Source organism: Crotalus tigris, unplaced genomic scaffold (assembly GCF_016545835.1).
Source record: "Crotalus tigris isolate CLP2741 ecotype Arizona unplaced genomic scaffold, ASM1654583v1 scf7180000024364.846960, whole genome shotgun sequence".
NCBI classification, from domain to species: domain Eukaryota; kingdom Metazoa; phylum Chordata; class Lepidosauria; order Squamata; family Viperidae; genus Crotalus; species Crotalus tigris.
Window position 1 is genome coordinate 270,729 of NW_024100532.1, and position 23,669 is coordinate 294,397.

Here is a 23,669-nt window from a genome sequence, read left to right on the forward strand (position 1 = left end):
TATCCAGGACTTCTGAAATTTCAAAAATCTTTAAACCATCTCCAGTTAACATACTCAGACAATAATGCCCAGATCTACAACGTTTTTAAACAGGCCCTGGGCGAAACCATTCCCATTTAACCATGAGATATACAGGTAATTCTTGACTTACGACCACCATTGAGCCCAAAATTTCTGTTGCTATGTGAGACATTGGTTAAGTGAGTTTTGTCCCATTTTACGAGCTTATTGAGACATTTGTTAAGTGAATCACTGCAGTTGTTAAGTTAATAACATGGTTGTTAAGTGAATCCGGCTTCCCCATTGATTTTGTTTGTCAGAAGGTCACAAAAGATGATCACATGACCCCTGGACACTGCAACTGTCATAAATAAGAATCAGTTGCCAAGAGTCCGAATTATGATCACGTGACCATGGGGATGCTGCAATAGCAATAAGTGTGGGAAATGGTCATAAGTCTCTTTTTTTCAGTGCTGTTGTAACTCTGAATGGTCACTAAATGAACTGTTGTAAGTCAAGGACTACCCATATAAAGGCTATAAATGACCCACTTAGCTCAAGGGCAACAGTAATACATTATCCAAGCAGGCTTCTGAGAATCAAGAAATACTTAAAGTATCAATTCTGTCCCATGAGGTTTTGCTTAAAAGATTGTATCTTCCATAGGAAGTTCAGAATAGAATAGGACTTGACAGGAGAGGACAGAATAGAATTCTTTATTGGCCAAGTGTAATTGGACACACAAGGAATTTGTCTCCAGTACATAAGCTCTCAGTATGCATAAGCTCTCAGTTCCAGCAAATTTCTGTCTTTTAATACTATTATTAACTCATGTTTATTTCCAAATTTTGGAAGCAAATAGATCCAAATAGCTTAGAAGGGTAATCCTAATAATTACTGTTACTGAATATAGTTTTAAAGATGAATGGATACATAAAGTCAAATCAATATATTCTGCTACACACTTTACCCATCAAGTACCTATGACACTCTTGGCAAATGAAGCACGCTTGAGTGTGGCCAGACCAAGATCTCCAATTTTAACTGAGCCAGTAGGTCCTGTAATAAAAACATTATCACATTTCAGGTCCCGATGGATGATTGGAGGGGATCGTGTGTGTAGAAAATGGAGTCCTCGAAGAATCTGTCTGCTCCATCTCTGAAGAACTTTCATCTTCATCTCCTTGAATCGCTTCAAATATCTACAAAGAAAAAGAGAAATCGATCTGGTTCAGAGCCACTTCATCATCATCGTCTGAGGGCCACGATAGGCAGAACCTGGATGTTTTCAAAATACCAAAAGTATTGATGAGGTAAGAGCTCCCAAAACAATGTTCCCAAACAACCCCATAATGCCTACTCAGTGATATAACCATATGCTGATGGTTAGAAGTTTAATAGAAAATTAAAAGAAAAGGAAATAAAATGAAGTTTCCTTATCGTTGAGTTTTCTGAAATTCTGTGAAAGAATAAAAATAAACATAGATAAAATTTCCAATTTCATTGTTTTAGAAATATTTCTCTTTTATTATTTTAATGCTTTTAATTGTGTAAGCTGCCCAGAGTCATTTATGAGATGGGCAGCAAATAAATATGAATGAATGAATGAACGCCATATAGTTCATGAAAGGACCCTAAAAAAACAACCCAATGAGACTGAATGTGAGGATACCCTGACCACAATATCTATCATCCCACTGATGATCAGAGTTGATCAAAGTAATCTATCTGGCTATCTGGCTGTCTCCTTCTTTCCTTCCTGCTCCATGTGCATCCCTCCCAAAGTTGCGCCCTTGGTGGAAGATGACAATCATCTGAAATACAGTGCATCAATCTTTGGTTCAGATATACCTCCAGAACTGGTTATTCGAAACTATATGAATTGCAAATTCAAACTCATTTGTAGTCTGAAGGAATTCACCTTAATGTGGCCAATTATCTTTGAAAGAAAAACTTTCTTTCATTGTCCTACAATGTAGCACAGTGGTCCTCATTTGAATCACATTCCCACACTGATTTATTGCAAGCACTGTCTTTGCAAGCAATTAGCATTTGGGCAAATGGTTTGTTGGTTAGCAATTAAAAGAAAACATGCAGGAAATCTGAAGACCTTAGTTCAGACATTTTTCTTCAGAGTAAAGATGAAAGTATCAGACAATCTTTGAAATGTTTTCTAGAGAAACGGCAATGTTATTAATATTTTGCTGCACAATGATGCTCTGTGTGGCTTGTAGACCTGTCCTTTAAGACAGGAGATGGGCTAAAAAATGCCCTTTCCTGAAAAAACAACAACACCCAACATAGTCTCTTCAAGGCTGCTTTTCATCCTAGCCACCCATTCCCATCCAATCTATTCTGTACTCACGTTTTGAGGGTCCCCGAGGTCATGAGTTCTGTCACCAGTACAATGCAGACTTGTCCTTTGATGGAAGACTTCCATGAGTCATAGAAACGGACAATGTTAGGGTGTTGGAGTCCCTTCAGCATCTCTACCTCCTCACTGAAGCGCTGCCTTTCCATTTTGGACAGTTTCCGTGTCTGACAAACATGAAGAAAAGAGAAAGAAACTTAAGAACCCAGTGCCATTTTTGAGGCAGGTGAATTCACATAAATGTTTTTAGACTTTGAAATCAAATGTTCACATTTTAAAATGGTCACATTTCATTTCAAACTAGAATTTTGAGAGACATTTTTATTCACAATATTCACCTCCAAGGAATGAATCCTTTGAAGAGAATAATTTTCATCTGCCTTACTTTTCCAGATGTTCTCATGAGTAGACTATTAGACATCCATCAATGCCTATCTATCCCTTTTAGTTTTCCCAGATTAGTTATCTTTATATCAGTGGAATAACTATTGATCTCTGAGTATCAGGAACTTATTACATGAAACATAACCAAAACTGTTGCCAGCAGATTACTGTACATGATTAGCTGTGTGATATCCTCTACGATCTTCACATATCTATCTAATCCTCCAGACTTCACAATTAGTTTTCATTTACTGAGCTTGTCCATCCTGGCCTTCTCGCTGTCACTTGGTGTCTTTCAGGATCTCGGACATTGGTGAGCTCTCCCCTTATGTTCATATTCCTCACAAGCTTATTTTATATACTTTTAATTGGCTTTGTGCCATTTTCTGTTTTTGCTGCTTGAGATATTTAACTCATATCTTCTTTACTGTTTATCCTAACATTTTTATATCTGGAACTGAAAAACTTACTCCTCATAGACCTCATCAGCAAGCTTGCCACATTGTTTTATTCATGGCTGTCTCTTAGCTAACTTCTCCTATGGTAACTGCTCCAGTCAGTAACAGACTATACAAAAAGGGATTGAGATTCACTAGATACTGGTATGGAAAATTAAACAGAGTTAAATAATCCCCTTAGGAAAATTGAATTTTGAGGATATTTTTATTCATATTTTTAATCAGAAGAAAGGTCAGTAAATAGTGATTAAGGAGAATATGTAAACAATTATACTTTTTTGAGAAAGCACATTCTGACTTATTATACAGCTGCATCAATATTATTTCCTAAACTTACTTGAAATTTTTAACTAAGCACTGAATTCAACTGTGAATAATACAGGTATTGGGAAAATACAGAGAATATGTAGTATATTTGAATCAGGTAGTTAGAACAAGGACCCAAAGTCTTTCTAAATTTACCTCAATTTTAACCCCATCATATCTCCTCTCCTCCTACAAAAGAAAAGCCAGACAGAATCTTACTCAATTCATGGGCCTTACTGAGAAGAAATTAAGAAGAGAATGGGAGGGCAAAGTGGAGAATTAGACCTGATATATCTATGCAAAATTATGAGGTATAATTAGAACTGATGAGGATAAATTAGAGGGTTGAATTTATGAATGTTCCTTTATATCAGGATTGTGCAACTTCTGTCAACTCAAGAGTCAGACCAGGCATTTGGTGGCATGCTAACAAATATACTATAAAAATGGTGAGGCCAGAATCTAAAATGGAATACATTTAGGAGATTTGGGTGCTTTGAAGAAGGGTTTAAAGGGTGGAACATATATATAAGCTTTGTGCAATCAGCAGGGCACTTCTTTGGTAAGGTTTTTCTGTAACAGTCCAGGTAGTCTGCCTATGAATAATATTTGATATTCATTTCAAAAGACCATGTTAGGTAGAAGAGAAAGCCAGACAGCTGAAATCTAGTACTATCCAGTCTGAACCAGCATCAAATTACAAACTGGTGGTCCCTGAAGGAATACTTATTTCAAACATAAAACCAGAAATAATCACTTGATGTTTTATTGCCTTTGCAATCTTCACCACAGTACTGTATATTAATTAATCCAGTCTCTCTTGTAGAAGAGAGCACTGGAGGAACACTTTACAAATTTCCTTGCTCAAAGTTTGTCTACACAAATTTCAATGGCCAACATGCTGAATGTATCTGTTTTTATAACTAGGAAGCAAAATGAAATAATCAGAAAGTCCTGTGGGAACTCCTTGACTGCCATTATCAAAACACATAGTAGAGGTACCAAACTCCCCAAATTAATGCTCATTTCTCTGACACCCAGGAAAGAACCAAGACCGAGAAGAAGGTTATGAGAGATAGGGAAGATAACATAAAAAGCCAGGAATCCTGGACTCATTTTGCCATTTTGGGGAAGAAAAAGAAGTCTAGGGCAAAGTTTATCAACCCTGCTACAGAAAAGGAGCACTCTCGTATGAAAATGTGGATTAGCTATTTAGAAGATCACAGTCATCCTCACTCAAGCAACCTGTTCTTCTAATAGCTATTTCTGTATGTGCAATGGGTAGATTGTCTTCGAAAAGACTACAGGAGTGGGGGAATTAGAGGTAATGGCAGTAATCCAACTATTTTTCTTGCAAACCAGAATTGGATTCAATTGGCTAAGTGTCAAACTGCTGCCACCCCCAAGTTCTCTGTTCCATCCACTCAGTGCTGGAACAGAGGCAGTATTGGGTTGGAGAAGCCGTCTGTGTTAAGAAATTTGTCTGTGTGCCTGTGTGTATTTGCAAGAGGAAGAAAGAGAGAAAAACCAAAGTCTCAGGAAAAAAACACCATATAGCTGTCCATGCCTGCCCTCTTCATATCTCAAGTAAGCATATTTGGAAGAGAAACAACAGGCAAGCAGATGAAATTTGTTAAAAAGCAGCAGTTTTGCCAGAGGGATGGTGTCTGTGATGGCCCTGTGCCCACCTGTTAGACCACACTTCCTCCCTGTGCTGGCAGGAACCGCCTCACCTCCCCATTGGCCAGAACGTCTGGTGGAGTTGGAGGTGGATCATATTTTTATACTTTGGGGTGTTTATGAAGTTTTGCTACAAATGCAGCTGTGTGCCATCAGACACTGTGAAAGCTTTATTGTATGCAGCTCAGGAGGGGCTAGAAGAAGAAATCCAGAGCTGGAACAACTTTATAAATAGGGATCATCTATAGCAAGGAGCGTAATTTTCATGGAGGTGGAACTGTTACACAGGAGGTTTATTCCCTCATGAGAGTCTTCTGAATTAGCTTCTGTGATAACACTTTTATGGCACTACGGCAAATGTGGTTCTGCATCCCTGCAAAATCTACATATTAATTATATTCATATATCACACAAAACCAGGATATATTTAACTATGTGTTTGTTAAATAAGCTACAACTAGCTTACACCTGGATTTACAAAGCACAGTGGCTGGACGGGCCCCATCTACATCACAAAACTGTGTTTCTAAATAAGCTCTAAAAAGCCAGGTTGGAAACAATTAGAAATGGAAAAAAATTAGTTTGGATGATATTCTATTAAATTTTCTGAACAATTAGATACAAAACTAAAATATTTAGAAAACTGAGTCCATTAAGAATGTCATTGCAAAATATGTGAAATGCTGTGAAAACATTAAAATGGCATTTGAGAAAAGTTCTTAGGAAAAATTCCTATATTTGGAAAAGTCAGTGTAAAAATGCATTTCTTAAGCAGTATGCATATACTGCTTAAGAATTTGCAAAATCATAGGGCAAAATCTTTATAGATTTATCTTTTACTAGAAGCAAGTCTATCTAATTTGGAAGATTTACCTCCTGAAATTAGAGGCATAAGGAATGAATTCTTTAAAAGAAAACAAATTAATACTGAATGCCTATATAAATTTGACATCTATTATATGAGATTTTGATTTGTCTTAAACAAAGGAAACCACTTTTCTGAAATGTTCAAATTCTTGAGATTTGTATTCCCTAAGCCAGTGCTTCTCAAATAGTGGGGCGCGCGCCCCCCGGGGGGGGGGGGCGCGAGGCTCCGTAAAGGAGGGCTCGTTTGACCTCGGCAAATACGGTCATATTGGATTTCTAGATCGGATCATCCGACTCACTCGCAAGCGGCGTCCCACACGGCATTGGTTGCCTAGCAACTCTAGAGCTGAAGAGAGGGAGCAGCGCGGCGCGAACACTGAAGATTGTCCCAGCGCAGCCCCAGTAGCAGCCCGACGCGGAGGACAACGTGACCGCCAACGCACGTGACACATGCAAAGGACCCGATTGGATAGACATGATGCTCTATCCTGATTGGCCAAACCCGCCCATGTGACTTTTAGATCCGGAAATCGGTCCTCTGTACAGAAAAAAATTTTTTAACAGGGATGAGAAGACAGGCGGAGAGAGAAGGAGAGAAGAAGATAAAAGAAAGTCTTCCGAAGGCTAAGACGAGGAAATATGACAAGGCGTATGTAGCGCTTGGCTTCACTGTGACTACGGTGGGAGACGAGGAAAGACCGGTGTGCTTACTATGTCTAAAAATGTTGGCAGCGGACAGCATGAAGCCAAATAAATTAAGTCGTCACTTAAAGACATTACACCCCAATCACGCTAATAAGTCGCTTGAGTATTTTCAGCGAAAACATGTCGAATATTGCAAACAATCATCCCACTTTCTGACTGCTGTGCACATTCTTCTTCCATTTGCAACTTCTTACTTGTGTGAGATTGGCTTCTCTGCTGTTGCTGCTCTGAAAAGCAAATACAGGTCTCGGCTACACATTGAGAAGGAGCTGAGAGTTGCTGTGTCCTGCTTCAAACCCCGCTTCGAAAAGCTATGCACTGAAAAACATGCTCATTGTAGCCATTAATCCAGACATCAACTCTGATTAAAAAATCAGCTCAAATTATTTTATATATTTTTGTTTTGCAGGTTAAAGTTTTTTTTTAATATTGTGCTCCTTTAAATCTTTTCTGCTACAGTTAATAAAGCTATTCTTTGTTGTAAATTGATCCACATTTCTTTCTTTTTTTATTCTCATATACGTTAATAAGGATACAGTCTTATGCAGAGGTGTATTTATAACAATTTTATAGACAAATGATACTATTTACAGTCGCGCGGGGGGCGCGAAATGTTTTCTTCTTCCTAGGGGGGCATGACAGAAAATAATTGAGAAGCACTGCCCTAAGCCAAGGCAGACCCATTTCAGCTTAGCTAGTATTTTAGAAGGGAGGTATATAAGCAATTCTAGGTCCCTAGAAATACCTTCCCTTTAATTCATTCCCATTCTGAAAGAAGAAGAGATGTGTCAACATAAAATTGCCTAGCCATGGACATCACCTGGATTCTCTTAAACTGCCCAGTGATTCTGTAAACTTATGGCCCCACTTGTAGGAATTGACCAGGCTGAATCCCTGCACGTCCACAAAAGATCTAAGTCCAGACCATCTGGACTTAAAAGTAGAATTTCTTCTACTCTTATCTCCCACTAATTTCCCTTGGTCCTTAATAGTTCAGATTCTTGTAGAGAACTCAAGCTTACAATAAATCTTTATATTCATTTTAACTGTCTGGGTCTCCTGATTTTACTGGTGCTTGACATCAGTCATACAGAGAGACTGGGTTGCTACTGAGCAAAATTAAAACTTACTAGATTACCAGCTATCAAGATATCTTAATGTATAATAAATCATAAAATCAAAATTCAAACCAAAAAAGTTAAAAACAACATAGTTAAAATTAACCTCCATGGTTAATTTAATAAAAATAAAAATCCATGGTTAAAGATTTTATCCAAAGCAAAGTTTCTTTGGATAGTGAGATGGGTGGCATATAAATTTAATTAATTAATTGAAAGCATGTTTCAAAACTCCACTTAGAAGCCAACAAAATTGTGAGGTCTCTCGGTTCAGGGCAGTTGTAGAAAAGAGAGCTTCTGTGAGATGGCCCTTTGGCAACTATAAATCAACTCCTCAGGTTACTTCAACGAGATATGGGGCAAGGGAAAGGGTCACATAGAAAAAGATGCCTTTCCAAAATCAGTTTAATGGCAGATACAATTTGCTGCTTGAGCAGTAGTTTAGACAATATAATACATGAACTTTCGTCAATCTGTTCTCATTAACAAGGCACGATTCAATATGATAAAATCATCTGTCAGGACAGGGTGCATCCCCAGCTGAAGGGACTAGTCTCCTTTCTCATTGCTTGATAAACTATTAGTTTTTGTAGAAATACGGGTTGTTTAAACTGACCTACTCCAAATTACAAATTGGTAGAATGAAGGCTGATACATATGATTTGACAAATGGGACTTATTGTAATTTCTGTTTCATTGTTGTGAGCAGTTCAGAGTCAATGAGAGTTAGACAGTATACACGTTTAATAAATTGGCCACACAATCAGTTTAGACTGGATTTGGCATTTTTATCCATCTATCAAGTCTTGGAATAAGAAGATGTGGTTGTTTGATGCTATTAGCTGTTCCAAATAAAGCTGCCTTTTGCAATTGTGTGAAGGCAATTTGTCGATGCCAATGGTGTTGTTGTTGTTGTTATTATTATTATGGATCATCGCACAGTGAGCCAGATGTTCAGACTGGATTTGGCATTTTGTCTACCTATCGAGTCCTTACCCAGGATCTGGGATAGGCAGATGTGGATGTTTGATGGTATTACAGATATCGTCGCAGGATGGAAGCAGTTCCTAGTAAGGCCGCCTTTTGTAATTGACTAATAGCAAATTTGTCAATGCCAATGGTGTTCAAGCGGTGCTCCAGTTGTTTTGGGATTGCACCCAAGGAGCCTATTACTATTGGTACTACCCTTGCTTGCTTTTGCCACAGTCTTTCTATTTCTATTTGTAGGTTTTTGTATTTTGTTATCTTCTCCAGTTCTTTCTCATCTATTCTGCTGTCTCCAGGCACTGCCACGTCCACTATCCAGACTTTTTTATCTTTCTTATCGACAATTGTTAAGTCTGGGGTGTTATGTTGCAGGTGCTTGTCTGTTTGAATTCTGAAGTCCCAGAGCAGTTTAATTTTATCATTTTCTATGACTTTCTCTATTTTATGATCCCACCAGTTTTTGCTTACAGGCAAATGATATTTTTTGCAGATCTTCCAATGCACCATTGTTGCTACTTTGTCATGCCGCTGCTTGTAGTCAGTCTGTGCAATCTTCTTGCAACAACTTACCAAGTGGTCCACTGTTTCTTCAGCTTCTTTGCACAGGCGGCACTTACTGTCTGTTGCTGTCTTCTCAATTTTGACTTTGTATGCATTTGTCCTTAAGGTTTGGTCTTGTGCAGCCAGAATTAGTCCCTCGGTCTCTTTCTTCAATTTTCCTGCTCTTAGTCATTGCCAGGTCTTATTATTATCTGCTTTCCCAGCTATTTTTTTCACGTATTGGCCATGTAGTGCTTTGTCTTCCCATGCCTCTATTCTGTTCTTCATTTGGTCTTTCTTGTAGGCCAGTTTGGTCTCTCCAGTAGTCAGTAAGCCTTCCTGATATACTAATTTCAGTGCATCTTCATCACTGTTCTTCAGATATTCTTCCAAAGCCATTTTTTCTTCTTCAACCATCTGATGTACTTGTAGCATTCCACGCCCACCTATTTGCCTTGGTAGATAAAGTCTATCAATGTCACTGCGTGGATGAAGAGCATGATTCATTGTCATTATTTTTCTGGTCTGCCTATCCATTGCTTTTAATTCTGCTTCAGTCCAGTCCACTATTCCAGCTGTGTACCTAATGACTGGAATTGCCCAGGAGTTGATTGCCTTTATGGTATTTCCTCCATTGAGTTTGGACTTTAAGATCTTCTTTACTCTCTTGATGTATTCACCTCTAATCTTCTTCTTGACTTCAGTGTGCTTGATGTTGTCAGCTTGAAGGATACCCAAGTATTCGTAGTACTCTTCCTCATCCAGACTCTTAATGTTATTTTTGTGGGGCATCTTGATTCCTTCAGTTTTCACTACTTTTCCTTGTTTAATAGTAAGTGTGGCATATTTGTCCAAGCCAAACTCCATAACAATATCTTGGCTATATATACGGACAGTGTTGAGCAGCGATTCTATTTCAGATGATGTTTTTCCATACAGCTTCAGATCATCCATGTAAAGGAGGTGGGATAGTCTAGCAGATGTTTTTGATGTTTGATAGCCATGTCCTGAGTTATTCAGTATTGTTGACAGAGGAAACAGTGCAATAACAAATAGTAATGGTGATAATGAATCTCCTTGAAATATTCCTCTCTTGATATTAACCTCTCCCAGTCTCTCACCATTGATCTGCAACTGGTCTTCCATTGTGCCATTGATCTTTGCACAAATTTTCTGATGTTTCTACTGACTCCTGTTATTTCTAGGCACTTTATTATCCAATCATGTGGCAGAGAGTCAAATGCCTTTTTGTAGTCAATCCATGCCACATTCAGGTTGGTCTTCCTTCTCTTGCAGTTTTCCAAGATCATTTTGTCTATTAGGAGTTGATCTTTTGTTCCTCTGCTATTGGGGCGGTTTCCTTTCTGCTCAGGTGGAAAGAGATTGTTTTCAACTAGATGCTGTTGTACTGCATCAGCTACCACACCAGTTAGTAATTTGAAAGTTGTTGGTAAGCAGGTAATTGGCCTGTAGTTGCCTGGTGTTGCCCCTTTTGCTGGATTTTTCATTATTAGGTAGGTTTTCCCAGTTGTTAGCCACTTTTCAATTTCTCCTCCTTGTAGTACATTGTTGAACTGCTTGGCAATGAGTGGGTGTATAACAGTTAGATGTTTCAACCAAAACCCATGCAGTTCATTTTCACCTGGTGCTGACCAATTTTTGATTTTCCTTGCTCTTTTTTCTACCATTTTTGTTGTTGTTACTAGCTCTTTCATTTCAACTTCTGTTTTATTTGCATCCACCTCTTTTAACCAAACCGCATCCTTGTTGTATTTCTTTGGGTTGTTGTTGTTATATTATTATTATTAATTATATTATCATTCATCGCACAGTCAGCCAGATGTTCAGCCTGGATTTGGCACTTTGTCTACCTATCGAGTCCTTACCCAGGACCTGGGATAGGCAGATGTGGATGTTTGATGGTATTACAGGTATCGTCGCAGGATGGAAGCAGTTCCTAATAAGGCCGCCTTTTGCAATTGACTAATAGCAAATTTGTCAATGCCAATGGTGTTCAAGTGGTGCTCCAGTTGTTTTGGGATTGCGCCCAAGGAGCCTATGACTATTGGTACTACCCTTGCTTGCTTTTGCCACAGTCTTTCTATTTCTATTTGTAGGTCTTTGTATTTTGTTATCTTCTCCAGTTCTTTCTCTTCTATTCTGCTGTCTCCAGGCACTGCCACGTCCACTATCCAGACTTTTTTGTCTTTCTTATCGACAATTGTTAAGTCTGGGGTGTTATGTTGCAGGTGCTTGTCTGTTTGAATTCTGAAGTCCCAGAGCAGTTTAATTTTATCATTTTCTATGACTTTCTCTATTTTATGATCCCACCAGTTTTTGCTTACAGGCAAATGATATTTTTTGCAGATCTTCCAATGCACCATTGTTGCTACTTTGTCATGCCGCTGCTTGTAATCAGTCTGTGCAATCTTCTTGCAACAGCTTACCAAGTGGTCCACTGTTTCTTCAGCTTCTTTGCATAGGCGGCACTTACTGTCTGTTGCTGTCTTCTCAATTTTGACTTTGTATGCATTTGTCCTTAAGGCTTGGTCTTGTGCAGCCAGAATTAGTCCCTCGGTCTCTTTCTTCAATTTTCCTGCTCTTAGCCATTGCCAGGTTTTATTATTATCTGCTTTCCCAGCTATTTTTTTAATGTATTGGCCATGTAGTGCTTTGTCTTCCCATGCCTCTATTCTGTTCTTCATTTGGTCTTTCTTGTAGGCCAGTTTGGTCTCTCCAGTAGTTAGTAAGCCTTCCTGATATACTAATTTCAGTGCATCTTCATCATTGTTCTTCAGATATTCTTCCAAAGTCATTTTTTCTTCTTCAACCATCTGATGTACTTGTAGCATTCCACGCCCACCTATTTGCCTTGGTAGATAAAGTCTATCAATGTCACTGCGTGGATGAAGGGCGTGATTCATTGTCATTATTTTTCTGGTCTGCCTATCCATTGCTTTTAGTTCTGCTTGAGTCCAGTCCACTATTCCAGCTGTGTACCTAATGACTGGGATTGCCCAAGTGTTGATTGCCTTTATGGTATTTCCTCCATTGAGTTTGGATTTTAAGATCTTCTTCACTCTCTTGATGTATTCACCTCTAATCTTTTTCTTGACTTCAGTGTGCTTGATGTTGTCAGCTTGAAGGATACCCAAGTATTTGTAGTATTCTTCCTCGTCCAGACTCTTAATGTTATTTTCGTGGGGCATCTTGATTCCTTCAGTTTTCACTATTTTTCCTTGTTTGATAGTAAGTGTGGCACATTTGTCCAAGCCAAACTCCATTACAATATCTTGGCTATATATACGGACAGTGTTGAGCAGCGATTCTATTTCAGATGATGTTTTTCCATACAGCTTCAGATCATCCATGTAAAGGAGGTGGGATAGTCTAGCAGATGTTTTTGATGTTTGATAGCCATGTCCTGAGTTATTCAGTATTGTTGACAGAGGAAACAGTGCAATAACAAATAGTAATGGTGATAATGAATCTCCTTGAAATATTCCTCTCTTGATATTAACCTCTCCCAGCTCTCACCATTGATCTGCAACTGTGTCTTCCATTGTGCCATCGATCTTTGCACAAATTTTCTGATGTTTCTACTGACTCCTGTTATTTCTAGGCACTTGATTATCCATCATGTGGCAGAGAGTCAAATGCCTTTTTGTAGTCAATCCATGCCACATTCAGGTTGGTCTTCCTTCTCTTGCAGTTTTCCAAGATCATTTTGTCTATTAGGAGTTGATCTTTTGTTCCTCTGCTATTGGGGCGGTTTCCTTTCTGCTCAGGTGGAAAGAGATTGTTTTCAACTAGATGCTGTTGTACTGCATCAGCTACCACACCAGTTAGTAATTTGAAAGTTGTTGGTAAGCAGGTAATTGGCCTGTAGTTACCTGGTGTTGCCCCTTTTGCTGGATTTTTCATTATTAGGTAGGTTTTCCCAGTTGTTAGCCACTTTTCAATTTCTCCTCCTTGTAGTATATTGTTGAACTGCTTGGCAATGAGTGGGTGTATAACAGTTAGATGTTTCAACCAAAACCCATGCAGTTCATCTTCACCTGGTGCTGACCAATTTTTGATTTTCTTTGCTCTTTTTTCTACCATTTTTGTTGTTATTACTAGTTCTTTCATTTCAACTTCTGTTTTATTTGCATCCACCTCTTTTAACCAAGCTGCATCCTTGTTGTATTTCTTTGGGTTATCCCATATCTGCTTCCAGAATTGCACTGTTTCTTCCTTGTCAGGTACTGACTGATTCCTTGCAGTTTCTCCATTGATGGATTGGTAGAAACGTTTCTGATTGGATTGAAATTGGAGGTTCTGCCTATAGTTTGCAATTCGAGCTTCATATCTACTGATTTTCCTGGCTATAGCTGTTATTTGTTGCTTTATTATTTCCAGTGCTTCCTTGATCTTCCTTGTTTCTAAGTGGTATTTCTTGATTAGGTATTCTTTGGTCTTCTTGTTCTTCAGCTTCTTTTCTTTCATCTGTTCTAGCTTGCTTGCATGTGATCTTAACTTGCTGATCTTATTTTCTAGTCTAACCTTCCATTTTTCTGGTGCACTGTTTGTTTGTTTTTCTTTTTGTTGATTTTACATCCCAGGTATTCTGTTATAACTGCAGCTGTGCTGTACATTAGTTGGTTTGTTTCTTGCAGTGAATTGGTGCTTATACTTGATATTGCAGTATTTGCATCTTTTAATGCTTGTGCTAGCTGTTTCTTTGGAACAAGCTTCAATGCAGGCAGCCTTATTCTGTTGTTTTTGTGCTGTTCTAGATGCTCAATTATTCTTTGTTTCAATTCTTTTATTTCTTTAGTTAGAGGGTTTTGTTCTTCCTGAGGAAGAGGTGCCTGGTTTCCAAATGAGAACAGTTGTATATCTCTACTGGATTCTTTCACTGCCAACTCCCCCTGGTTTGCCTCTACATTCTGAATTACTTCTGTAAGGCTTTGATTTCTTTGCCCTGGGTAAACCTTTGCAGTTCGTCCAATTCTGTTTCTGTAAATACTTTATTTCGTGTTATAAATCGGCGTTGATCTGCTAGTCTCTGTTCTGTTATTTCTGATTCTGGATGTTGTTCTTTCCAGAATTCGTGCATTCGTTTTAGATATCCTCGTCTTGTTGGACTTGATCTGTAGTAACAGATCATTATTTCTTTGTTTTCCATCACTGTGTATCTGCGACGGGTAAACACCTTTTCTTCCAGTAGTTCTGCAGCTGCTGGCCCTGGTTGCTCAGCCAACAGTCCTGAGTCCTGTAACCCATTTTTCACCAGATATCCAGGAACTCCAATATCTAGTGCGGACCTTGTTAACCCGGGCGACGTCCGAGCCGGTATGGCATTCTGCAATTTACGTCTCACCATATTTTTTATGGGAGAGACACTCTTTGTCTGACTCCTCTGATGAGACCTGTCCAGTATGGTTGAACCTCTGGCATAGCTCTCATCTTCCTCAGAGTACACAAGCCCCACAACCACGTCAAGGAAGTGCCTCACTGGGGGTTATTATTATTATTATTATTATTATTATTATTATTATTATTATTATTATTATTATTATTATAAAAACGGTCTACAGTAAAACTCTATCCATAGTAGCAAATGCATGTTTAGAAGTTTTATTTCTTGCTTCTCCCTTCCTTGCAAGTTTGCCATCTATTTCTCGACACAGGAAAACAGCTTTCCCAGGGATTCCTACTCAATGGCAGGACCACAGATCAGATCTTAAGACAAGAGGTAGGGCACTGGGTTCAAACAACAGCTGTCTGAAGAGCTGACACCCAGCCAATACTATTCCAGGCCTTTGCTGCAGCCTCAGGTAATTGATATGGATCAATCTCTTAATCTTGGACATGATCAAGAATGCCTGGCCCAGGAAGGGTACCTCCTTGTAATGATATCTTCAACATTTACACTTACATACTCTGCATATTCAACATTATTCCCCAACCAGATTCTCTTAGAGCTAGATACTTTTTTGCAATAAAGACAGTGAAGATTCAAAGGGGGCAAATTAAATTAATGGGGATTTACTCATAGGTTACCTTCTAGTCTACACACACACATTGTTTCAGTATTTAAACTACTCTGAATGTTAGGTTTTGCTCTAGTTGTAGAGACCATATTTGAAATAACTAAAGAAAAATTCTGTGCATATATACTGAGCTTTCTTCCCATTCTGTAAAACCCTGGTTAAGTGAGGGCAGTTTTTCCAGATGGGATCCCCCTTCTCTCATTTTAGAGTCACTGGCCATTCATACTATCCATTCACAGTACATAGGAATCTCAGAGCTAAGAGAATGTCATTACTAAAATTGTGGAAGAATCCTAAGCAGAGTAGCTTAGGAGATGTGGCCAGAACATTTGGCATCATGGAGATTGGGAATAGGTGGCATACAAATTATATTGCAATGAATGAATGAATGAACACACTGGCATTTTACATAACGCACTGGTGACTGTACCTTTCCCCACATCATTAAAGAAGTGAAGAGTAATTCCTGACATTTTCCCTTATTTCTTGAAAATAGTGCTTTCCAAATATTTCATAGAAGTCCTGTTTCCCAGACACCTACTTGACTGACTATATATATGGATACTGGATACTTTGGTAGGGTGGGAAATTTGCAGTTCCTATGTTATTTTAATTTATATGCTTGTACCTTAAAATTAATACCAATAATACTAAACCAATAAATAAATAATATTATAGACATATGTCTATAATAAGTTAGGGACTGCAAATTGCTCATCCTACCAAAGTATCCAGTAACTGAAAAAGTCTGGCAACTTAAGAACACAGGAATAATTACTACTCTGCTTTAAAGTCATGACACCCAAAATAGCAATGTTTGCATTTTGAATGTATTTACTGAATCTTGAATCCTGATTCTGATCCTACAATATCAATCTCAGGTTTATTCCCCTTTCTCTTGGGACCACAAAAGCATTCAACTCTTCCTTTAGAGTTTGCAAGAAGATAGTCACTTCAATATTTACCTACTCCTGACCTCCTCACCACTTTTCTTCCCTATACTTCCCTCACCCCACAAAAGAGGGCAGGCATAAAATTGTTGCTTGAACCTCACTTCTGGAAACCAGAAATAGACCCAGACAGCCCATTTTGGATGAAGAGTCTGGGTATCAACCGCTTACGTTTGTGGTTTGCTGACCACAGATATTTTAATAGACAACATAATGACCAACTCTGCAAGGGAAAAAATAGGACAGAACAGAACTTTATTTAAAGAACAAGTGACAGAAAGTCCTGTGTTTCTACAAAAGTCTTCTCCACATATAAGAAATGCTTTAAGTAAAAAAGGGAAAGAGAGAAGGAGGGAAAGAGAGGGAAGGAGGGAAAGAGAGAAAGAATGAGAGTGAGAAGATATTGTAAATTTTGGTTAGGTTTTTTTTTTATTTTTGGTTGGCTTTCTGCATAGCACCTGCAAATTGAAGAACATCACTGGAGACTACTCAAGGCCTGTGATTCGTATTCAACTCTGCAGCCTCCTACAATTATGTCAATGAAATCAGGGCCAGCTTTAAGCTAAGATAATGAAATCTATCAATATATCCAATCAATCAGTCATTTACCAATTAAACAGAACCTTTTTCCAAAAGATCTCTTAGGAGCTTTATTTGAGTGCAAGTACTTTGTTCAGGGATTTAAATCTATTCCAGAGTAGCATTATAGAGCTAATTCTGTGTTCAAAAGAAGCCCATATTTGTACCAAAATCTTGCACCATACCAGACCAACAGGTTTAGTCCTCTGTCAAAACTTGCCCAGTAGGGGCAGCCAATTTTATGCCCTATAGTTTTCTTCTGGCTGAAGGACCACGGATAGCATTTAAATTCAGTTATGAGAAAGAGACCATTGTTAGTTTTGAGTATATACAGAGTGTTTTTTTCTTAGCATCTAGTAAATTATCATCATCACAACCTTGATGTGAAAAAAAAGTTCAAGGTTACCCTATGTCACTTTGAGGCAAGACCCAGCCAACATCCTAATTCCCATCCAAGAAAACTGCTTTCTTACCACTGAAAAACATTCCCTTTATTTTGAGAGGTCAAATTGTGAATGTACTAAATAGGATGGCAAGGAATGCAACAGGATGCAGATTCCCAGAAACAATTTTAATACCAGTATCACTTGTTCATAGTTAATAAAGATTTATATTCACCCCATGCTACAATCATCAAAGCCCTTACCATGGATATCTAACAGGGCTAGATCAATAAGAACAGAATGTGGTAGAAAAAAATCAAGATCTACCCAGTTTCAGTGCATAAGCATAAATAAAAGCTAACCGTTTAAGGTGTTCTTGTCCTGTACTCAACTAAAGCACTATCTGCATATTCTAATTGATGAATTAAAATGATAATTCTTCAATTAATAAATATCAGATGGATTGGGATTGCTTAACTGATTCATAGCAAATTTAATTCTGTTCTTTAAGGACTCAATCAAGTTAATGGGGTGTTAATGTACTACAATAAATGAGTTAGATTTCATGTTACAAATTTGTATATGCACAAATTCAGTTTCCATGAAACAGATTCATATCTCATAATGACCCTTGTAACCTCTCTTAATGTTAATGACATTGTATAATTTGCTCTTAATTGTATCACTTAAAAATGATATGATGCAATCATTTTCTATACATTTTTACCACTAAACTGTGACCTAGATTTAAAAAAGCTACTAAGGCTCATTGAACCACATACAGTTATTATTATTTATCAGATTTGTATGCTGCCAATTTCATTATTGCATAGCAGTTACAATAGCTATACTTACAGTATACATAAATATTTGCTTTTTGTTTCATTTATATATCGTGACTCTGGGTAGCTAATAACATAGCACACAACATAGTAAATACAAATTAACATCCAAACAAAATGTAAATATTATAATGTCCAAGAAGAAGAAGAAGAAATAGGAACATTACAAAAACAATGACAATACCCTAAGCCAGCGATGGCGAAACTTTTAGAGACCGAGTGCCCAAACTGCAACCCAAAACCCACTTATGTATCATTGGGTGCCGGGTGGGTGTGGCCAATTGCATGGGTGTGGCCAATTGCATGGGTGTGGCCAATTGGGTGGGCATGGCCCTTTGGGTGGGCATGGCTGGACGGGACTAAAAAGTTCAATCAATCAATTCCAACTTTGTGAGATCTTTTTTTTCCCCTGAGAAGTTGAAATTGATTGATTGAACCTTTTTTTTTTTTTTTTTTGCACACAGCGCCAGAGGCCTAAAGTGAAAAGGTTTTATAAAAGCCAGCTGAAGGCCTAGGATTGGGGCGCGCCACCACCCTAAGCCTTATCATACTAGTTTTTTGTGCCTTTGAGCCAATGTTGACTCCTAGTGACTGTCTGGACTAGTCTCTCCTGTTTTGTTGGTAAGATTTTCAGAAGTGGTGCCATTGTATGCTTCCTTGGGCAGAACGAGAGGAACTGGTCCTCCTGGCCAAAATCACTTAGCTGGCTTTGTGCCTAAGGCAGGATTAGAACTCAAAGTCTCTTGATTTCCAGCCTGGTGCCTTACATATTACATTAAACTTACACTCCATAATAAATGAATATATTAGAATGCAATATTCTTAGAGCAATGCATTCCCCGTCATTTACTAACATAACAGTAAATCAAATTCAAATCTGAAACTTCCTCCAGAATAATTCAGTCTTAACTATTTTCTGGAAGGCTATGAATATGGCAGGTAATCTGTAACCATTCAGAGTCATTGGACAGTGATATGGGCCTACGTTTGACAAACAAACAAACAAGCAAACAATTCACAGGAAAGTTTTTCCATGCTGTTGGTACTACAACTGAAAAGTACAATCTCCTTGCCTTGATGCCCTTGATTTCCTTAAAAATTAGATTACCAGGAACTAGATGAATTGGTTCTGTTTGGAGAAAATAGTCTACTTGCTACCAAGTTTTATATGCTTTATAGATCAAAATCAGCATTTAGAACCACACAGATAAATTTATTGGCAACCAAAGACCATTGATATAATATGCTCTTGGTAGTTAATAAATAGCTCTCAGCAATTCAGACTGCTGCATTCAATACCAAAGGTAACTTCTGGTTGATTTTCAAATGCAGTCTCATATACAACAGATTGTAATAAATAATAACCAACCTTAGTCATGTTGAACCAGAAGGACTTGATTTAAAAAGATACTAAAAAGAATTTAGAAAACAAGATTATAGAGCAGTGGTTCTCAACCTTTTTAATGCCGCGACCCCCAACCGGTCATAAGTCGAGGACTACCCAACCGGTCGTAAGTCGAGGACTTTCCCTGCCCGGGAGCGCCGCGCATGCGTGGTGCCACCCCCTGCGCTGTCTGAGGCCTAGCTGGCAAGGGGCAGCGACAGCATAGGGTGACCACCGGCTGGGCCACCAGCTGGTCCAGCCCAGGCAGTAAGGCACCCGCCGGGCCCCACACGCGCCAGAAACCCTCCCTGCGCCCGCCGCTGCCTTGCTAGCCTTACCTTCGCAGCCACCCATTTGGGGCGGCGGCAGGCAGGCCCAGGCGCTCCTGGGCAGCCATGGCAAGCGGCAGCGACGGCGCAGGGCGACAACTGGCTGGGCTACCAGCTGGCCCAGCCCAGGTAGGTAAGGCACCCGCTGGGCCCCATGCATGCCAGAAACCCTCCCTGCACTCGCCGGCCTCCCACCTCCCACCCCTGGTCCTCTTTTACTTACTTTTAGTAGTTGCTCAGCAGGGAGGGAAGCTTTCCTTGCAGCACCGTTTGCAGACTGGGGCTTTTGGCGGTCTCAGCAGGGCAGAGACAGCCTGGACAATTCCTATTGGCTTTTGAAAGCCAACAGAATTAAGACTCTGTTCAAGAGAGTCTATTCTATTGGCTTTTGAAAGCCAATAGATTCTATTGGCTTTCAAATGCCAATAGAATAGAGTCTCTTGAATAGAGTCTATTCTATTGGCTTTCAAAAGCCAATAGAATAAGAGGGAGTAGCACAGCTAAAGAAAAGGGGGAAAATGGGGGGGGGGGAAATGGCAGACAGCCTTGTTTGGCGACCCCCGTGAAATGGTTGTTCGGCCCCAAATGGGGTCGCGACCCACAGGTTGAGAACCGCTGTTATAGAGCAAGGTAACATTGGGTTAAATCTTATCTTTATAAAAAGACAGGGATAATAATAATAGGAGGTGTATATAGTATGGTTGAGCTGCCATGTTATATGGGGAAAATACTGAAGTGAATCCTCAAATAATCTATGTTTTAATAAGCATGTTGTAGTAGCTGTCTTAGGATTCAAGAAACTTTTAACATTTTCACGGAAACGACAACCAAAAATTGCTTCAACAATAGCTGCAAGCACATTTGCTATAACATGTCTGAAATCCATCATTGCTCTAATAAATTGGACACTGCTGGTTGATGTGATATGAGATTTGATAAAATTTGCACAAAGGCTGAATTGTCGAAGAGTTGTACTGAAATAATGCAAAGGTCTGCTTTTAGAGGGAGCTATGATCAACCAATCATGCATAAAAGGAAACATATAATTCCAAAAACAGAAGCAATTATTGCCATGTACTTGGTGAATAAAAAAATACATGTGTGTGTTTGTGTGTTTGCATGACACTCCCTTATGGAGTTGTGAAAATAAGCATCCTTTGTTCATGTACTCAAACCAATCTTCTTTGTAGACTTAGGAGATTGTGGACAAAAAATCCACTTAGGACTCTTAGGAGAAATTACTACATAAGCAAAACTAAAATGTTGAGATTTTGAATTACAGCAAACTTCATTCAGCAGCAGCAGTAAAGTACTAAAAGAAGAAATGTCTGAGACTGGAACTAGATTTATCTCCTCCTTCTGCAAAATATACATTTCTTTCTTCAGAACAGGTAAAGTGGGGATAACTGGAAAATGCCTTTCAAGGGGAGATGGTCATGGTCTATATATGATAGTTATATCTGCAATAATTAGAACTCATTTGTCCATGATGACCCTTGCCTTCTTCTAAGGAAAGTGGGCAAATATTTCTTCAGCATGGATTAGGATCAAATATGGATCCCTACTGAGATCAAAGAAATGCCAGTTAGTATTCAGTACAGAATCCAGTGACACAATACCATAGGACTAGTCATGTTAATGTTTTGTATAACTACATGTTTCATTCTGATATATCCTCTTCTTGTCCTCAGGCAAATAATTTATGAACCCTAAGGTCTTCATCCAAAAAAGAATTAATATCTCACCATGCCAGCTATGCATTAGGACAGATTCATTCATTTAAACTTTGGTCCACTGGATATAATTTCCTTCTTTCTCTACCTGAGTGTACAGCAGAGATCATTCTCTCTGATATTCCATATCTGATTCCACAATAATGGAGTTCAGGATTGAATGCTGAAATAAAATTCCTGGATACAATAATTTCCCAAAAACTTAAAAGTGGAGAATGCTGATAAAGGGTCCTTACGCCAAGAACTATTTTTAGGGATTCTAGTTCACATTATCAAAACATTAATACTCCTTGTTGCCCATTGGCTAAACTTTTGGGGAATAAAATGCTGACAGATATTTAACCTCCTTCAAGGCACAATGAGAAAAGAAATGTGCAAATAAATATTACAGCTTTTTTGGGGAGGAGGTGGAGGTGGTGGTGAAGGAGGAGGAGAAGGAAGAGGAAGAGGAGAAAAAGAAGGAAAAAGAAAAAGAAAGAAGAAAATAGTAGTAGTAGTAGTAGTAGTAGTAGTAGTAGTAGTAGTAGTAGTAGTAGTAGTGATGCTTGCCAAGAATTGGGCAAGCAAGAATTTCTGGGGCTGGAGGAATGTTTTCTAAGAAGTCAGAAAGCAGCAGAAGGGAAAAAGAGAGAAATCAAGGCAGAATTTCACATTCGTAGTTGTTTTTCTTTAGTTGCAGTTATCCAATTAGCTACATCAATCTTTCTTATCCTGGTTGCTGTCTAGACTTGATGGACTACAGCTGCTGCCATTTAGCATAACTACTGCCAGCTGTAGATGATGGAAGTTGTAGTAAACTTAATTGGGAATTGCTGTTAGAGTTTACTACACAAATTAGTGGCTATATCTGTTTTAAATAATTATCTGACTTTAGAAAACATTTAGTTGAACTCCTATACTAGGCTTCATAAATAGGACATCAAAATTATGTTTTTAAATTATGTTTTTTAAAAAATCTGTTTATACTACTTATACTGTTTATATAGTTCTGAACTACAGAAGCTTTCCATGAACACTTAATCAAGCAAATTGTTGTTTTAAACTAAGGTAACAAAAATTAGACAAAGTCCTTTAGAGAGCTGGTATAATGCCTGGAAAAGTACTTTGGCCTTTTCTATTTCTAAGACTTTCCACTACTATCCACTCTCAGAAAAACATTTTTATCATATTTCTCCTAACTATTTTTCTAAAACCTGAAGGATTCCTTTTACTATTCTTAGAATACATAAAACAAGCTCATATATGTCTCAATCATAAATGCACACATAAACATTTATTTCCAGATACTTATGGGAATATGTTTGCTTCCATACCTTTATGGCACATGACTTGCCAACAAGTCACATTGAACTCTGATGAATTAATCCCTCTGGCAACAAAGGAAAGAAAATAGCTGCCAGCCTAGCACTTTCTCTGACCCTATCATGCTATGCCCTGGAGACTAGAAACTAGTCTTGATGGGATGAAAAAACAGGGACAATTGCATCTTTTAATCCATGGGAGAAGGCAATTTTGTCAATATATACTTTTACTTCAATTGATTCTGCAGGAGTTACTGGAAGTCATACTCAAAGAAAGATCAGTTTGTGTCAGACATCAATCTTGGAACCTGGATGGATACCAGAGCTAAGTTCTAAAAAATATGACTGCAAGAGTCCAGACAGAAGATCATTCCCTCATTGCTGAAAAATAAATCTTGAACTTGAGATTGAAGAAAGAAGTCTTCAAATTAAACTTCCAAGTAAACATTTCTCCAACTAGACACATGTTGTGAGTCCTATTAATTCTGACTATGCCACTGCTCTGCCTGTTCCTCATATCTGGAGGAAAAGTAGGCAAAAAGAGCTCATCTTATTTTTTCTTTTTTTAGATATATATTACATAATGTTCTCCAGGTTGTTTGGATTACAACTTCCATCAAATCCAGCATCACCAGAGTGTAGGAATTCTGGGAGTTGTTGTTTAAAACATCCTTTGAAGTAATTATGTTTAAAGGTCAACTAATTACAATTAGA

General features: G+C 38.4%; 1 protein-coding gene across 4 annotated transcripts in view; it reads right to left on the reverse strand.

Moving 5' to 3' along the window:
- Window positions 1-23,669, reverse strand: part of WNK4 (WNK lysine deficient protein kinase 4) — a 48,509-nt gene that overhangs the window by 22,897 nt on the left and 1,943 nt on the right. For all 4 annotated transcript variants that reach the window (XM_039327652.1, XM_039327650.1, XM_039327649.1 and 1 more), the window contains exons 2-3: window positions 2,366-2,538; window positions 982-1,202 (exon numbers count right to left, since the gene is read on the reverse strand). In XM_039327652.1, the coding sequence (XP_039183586.1) occupies window positions 982-1,202; window positions 2,366-2,538 (394 nt within the window). The remainder of the gene's footprint in view (window positions 1-981; window positions 1,203-2,365; window positions 2,539-23,669) is intronic.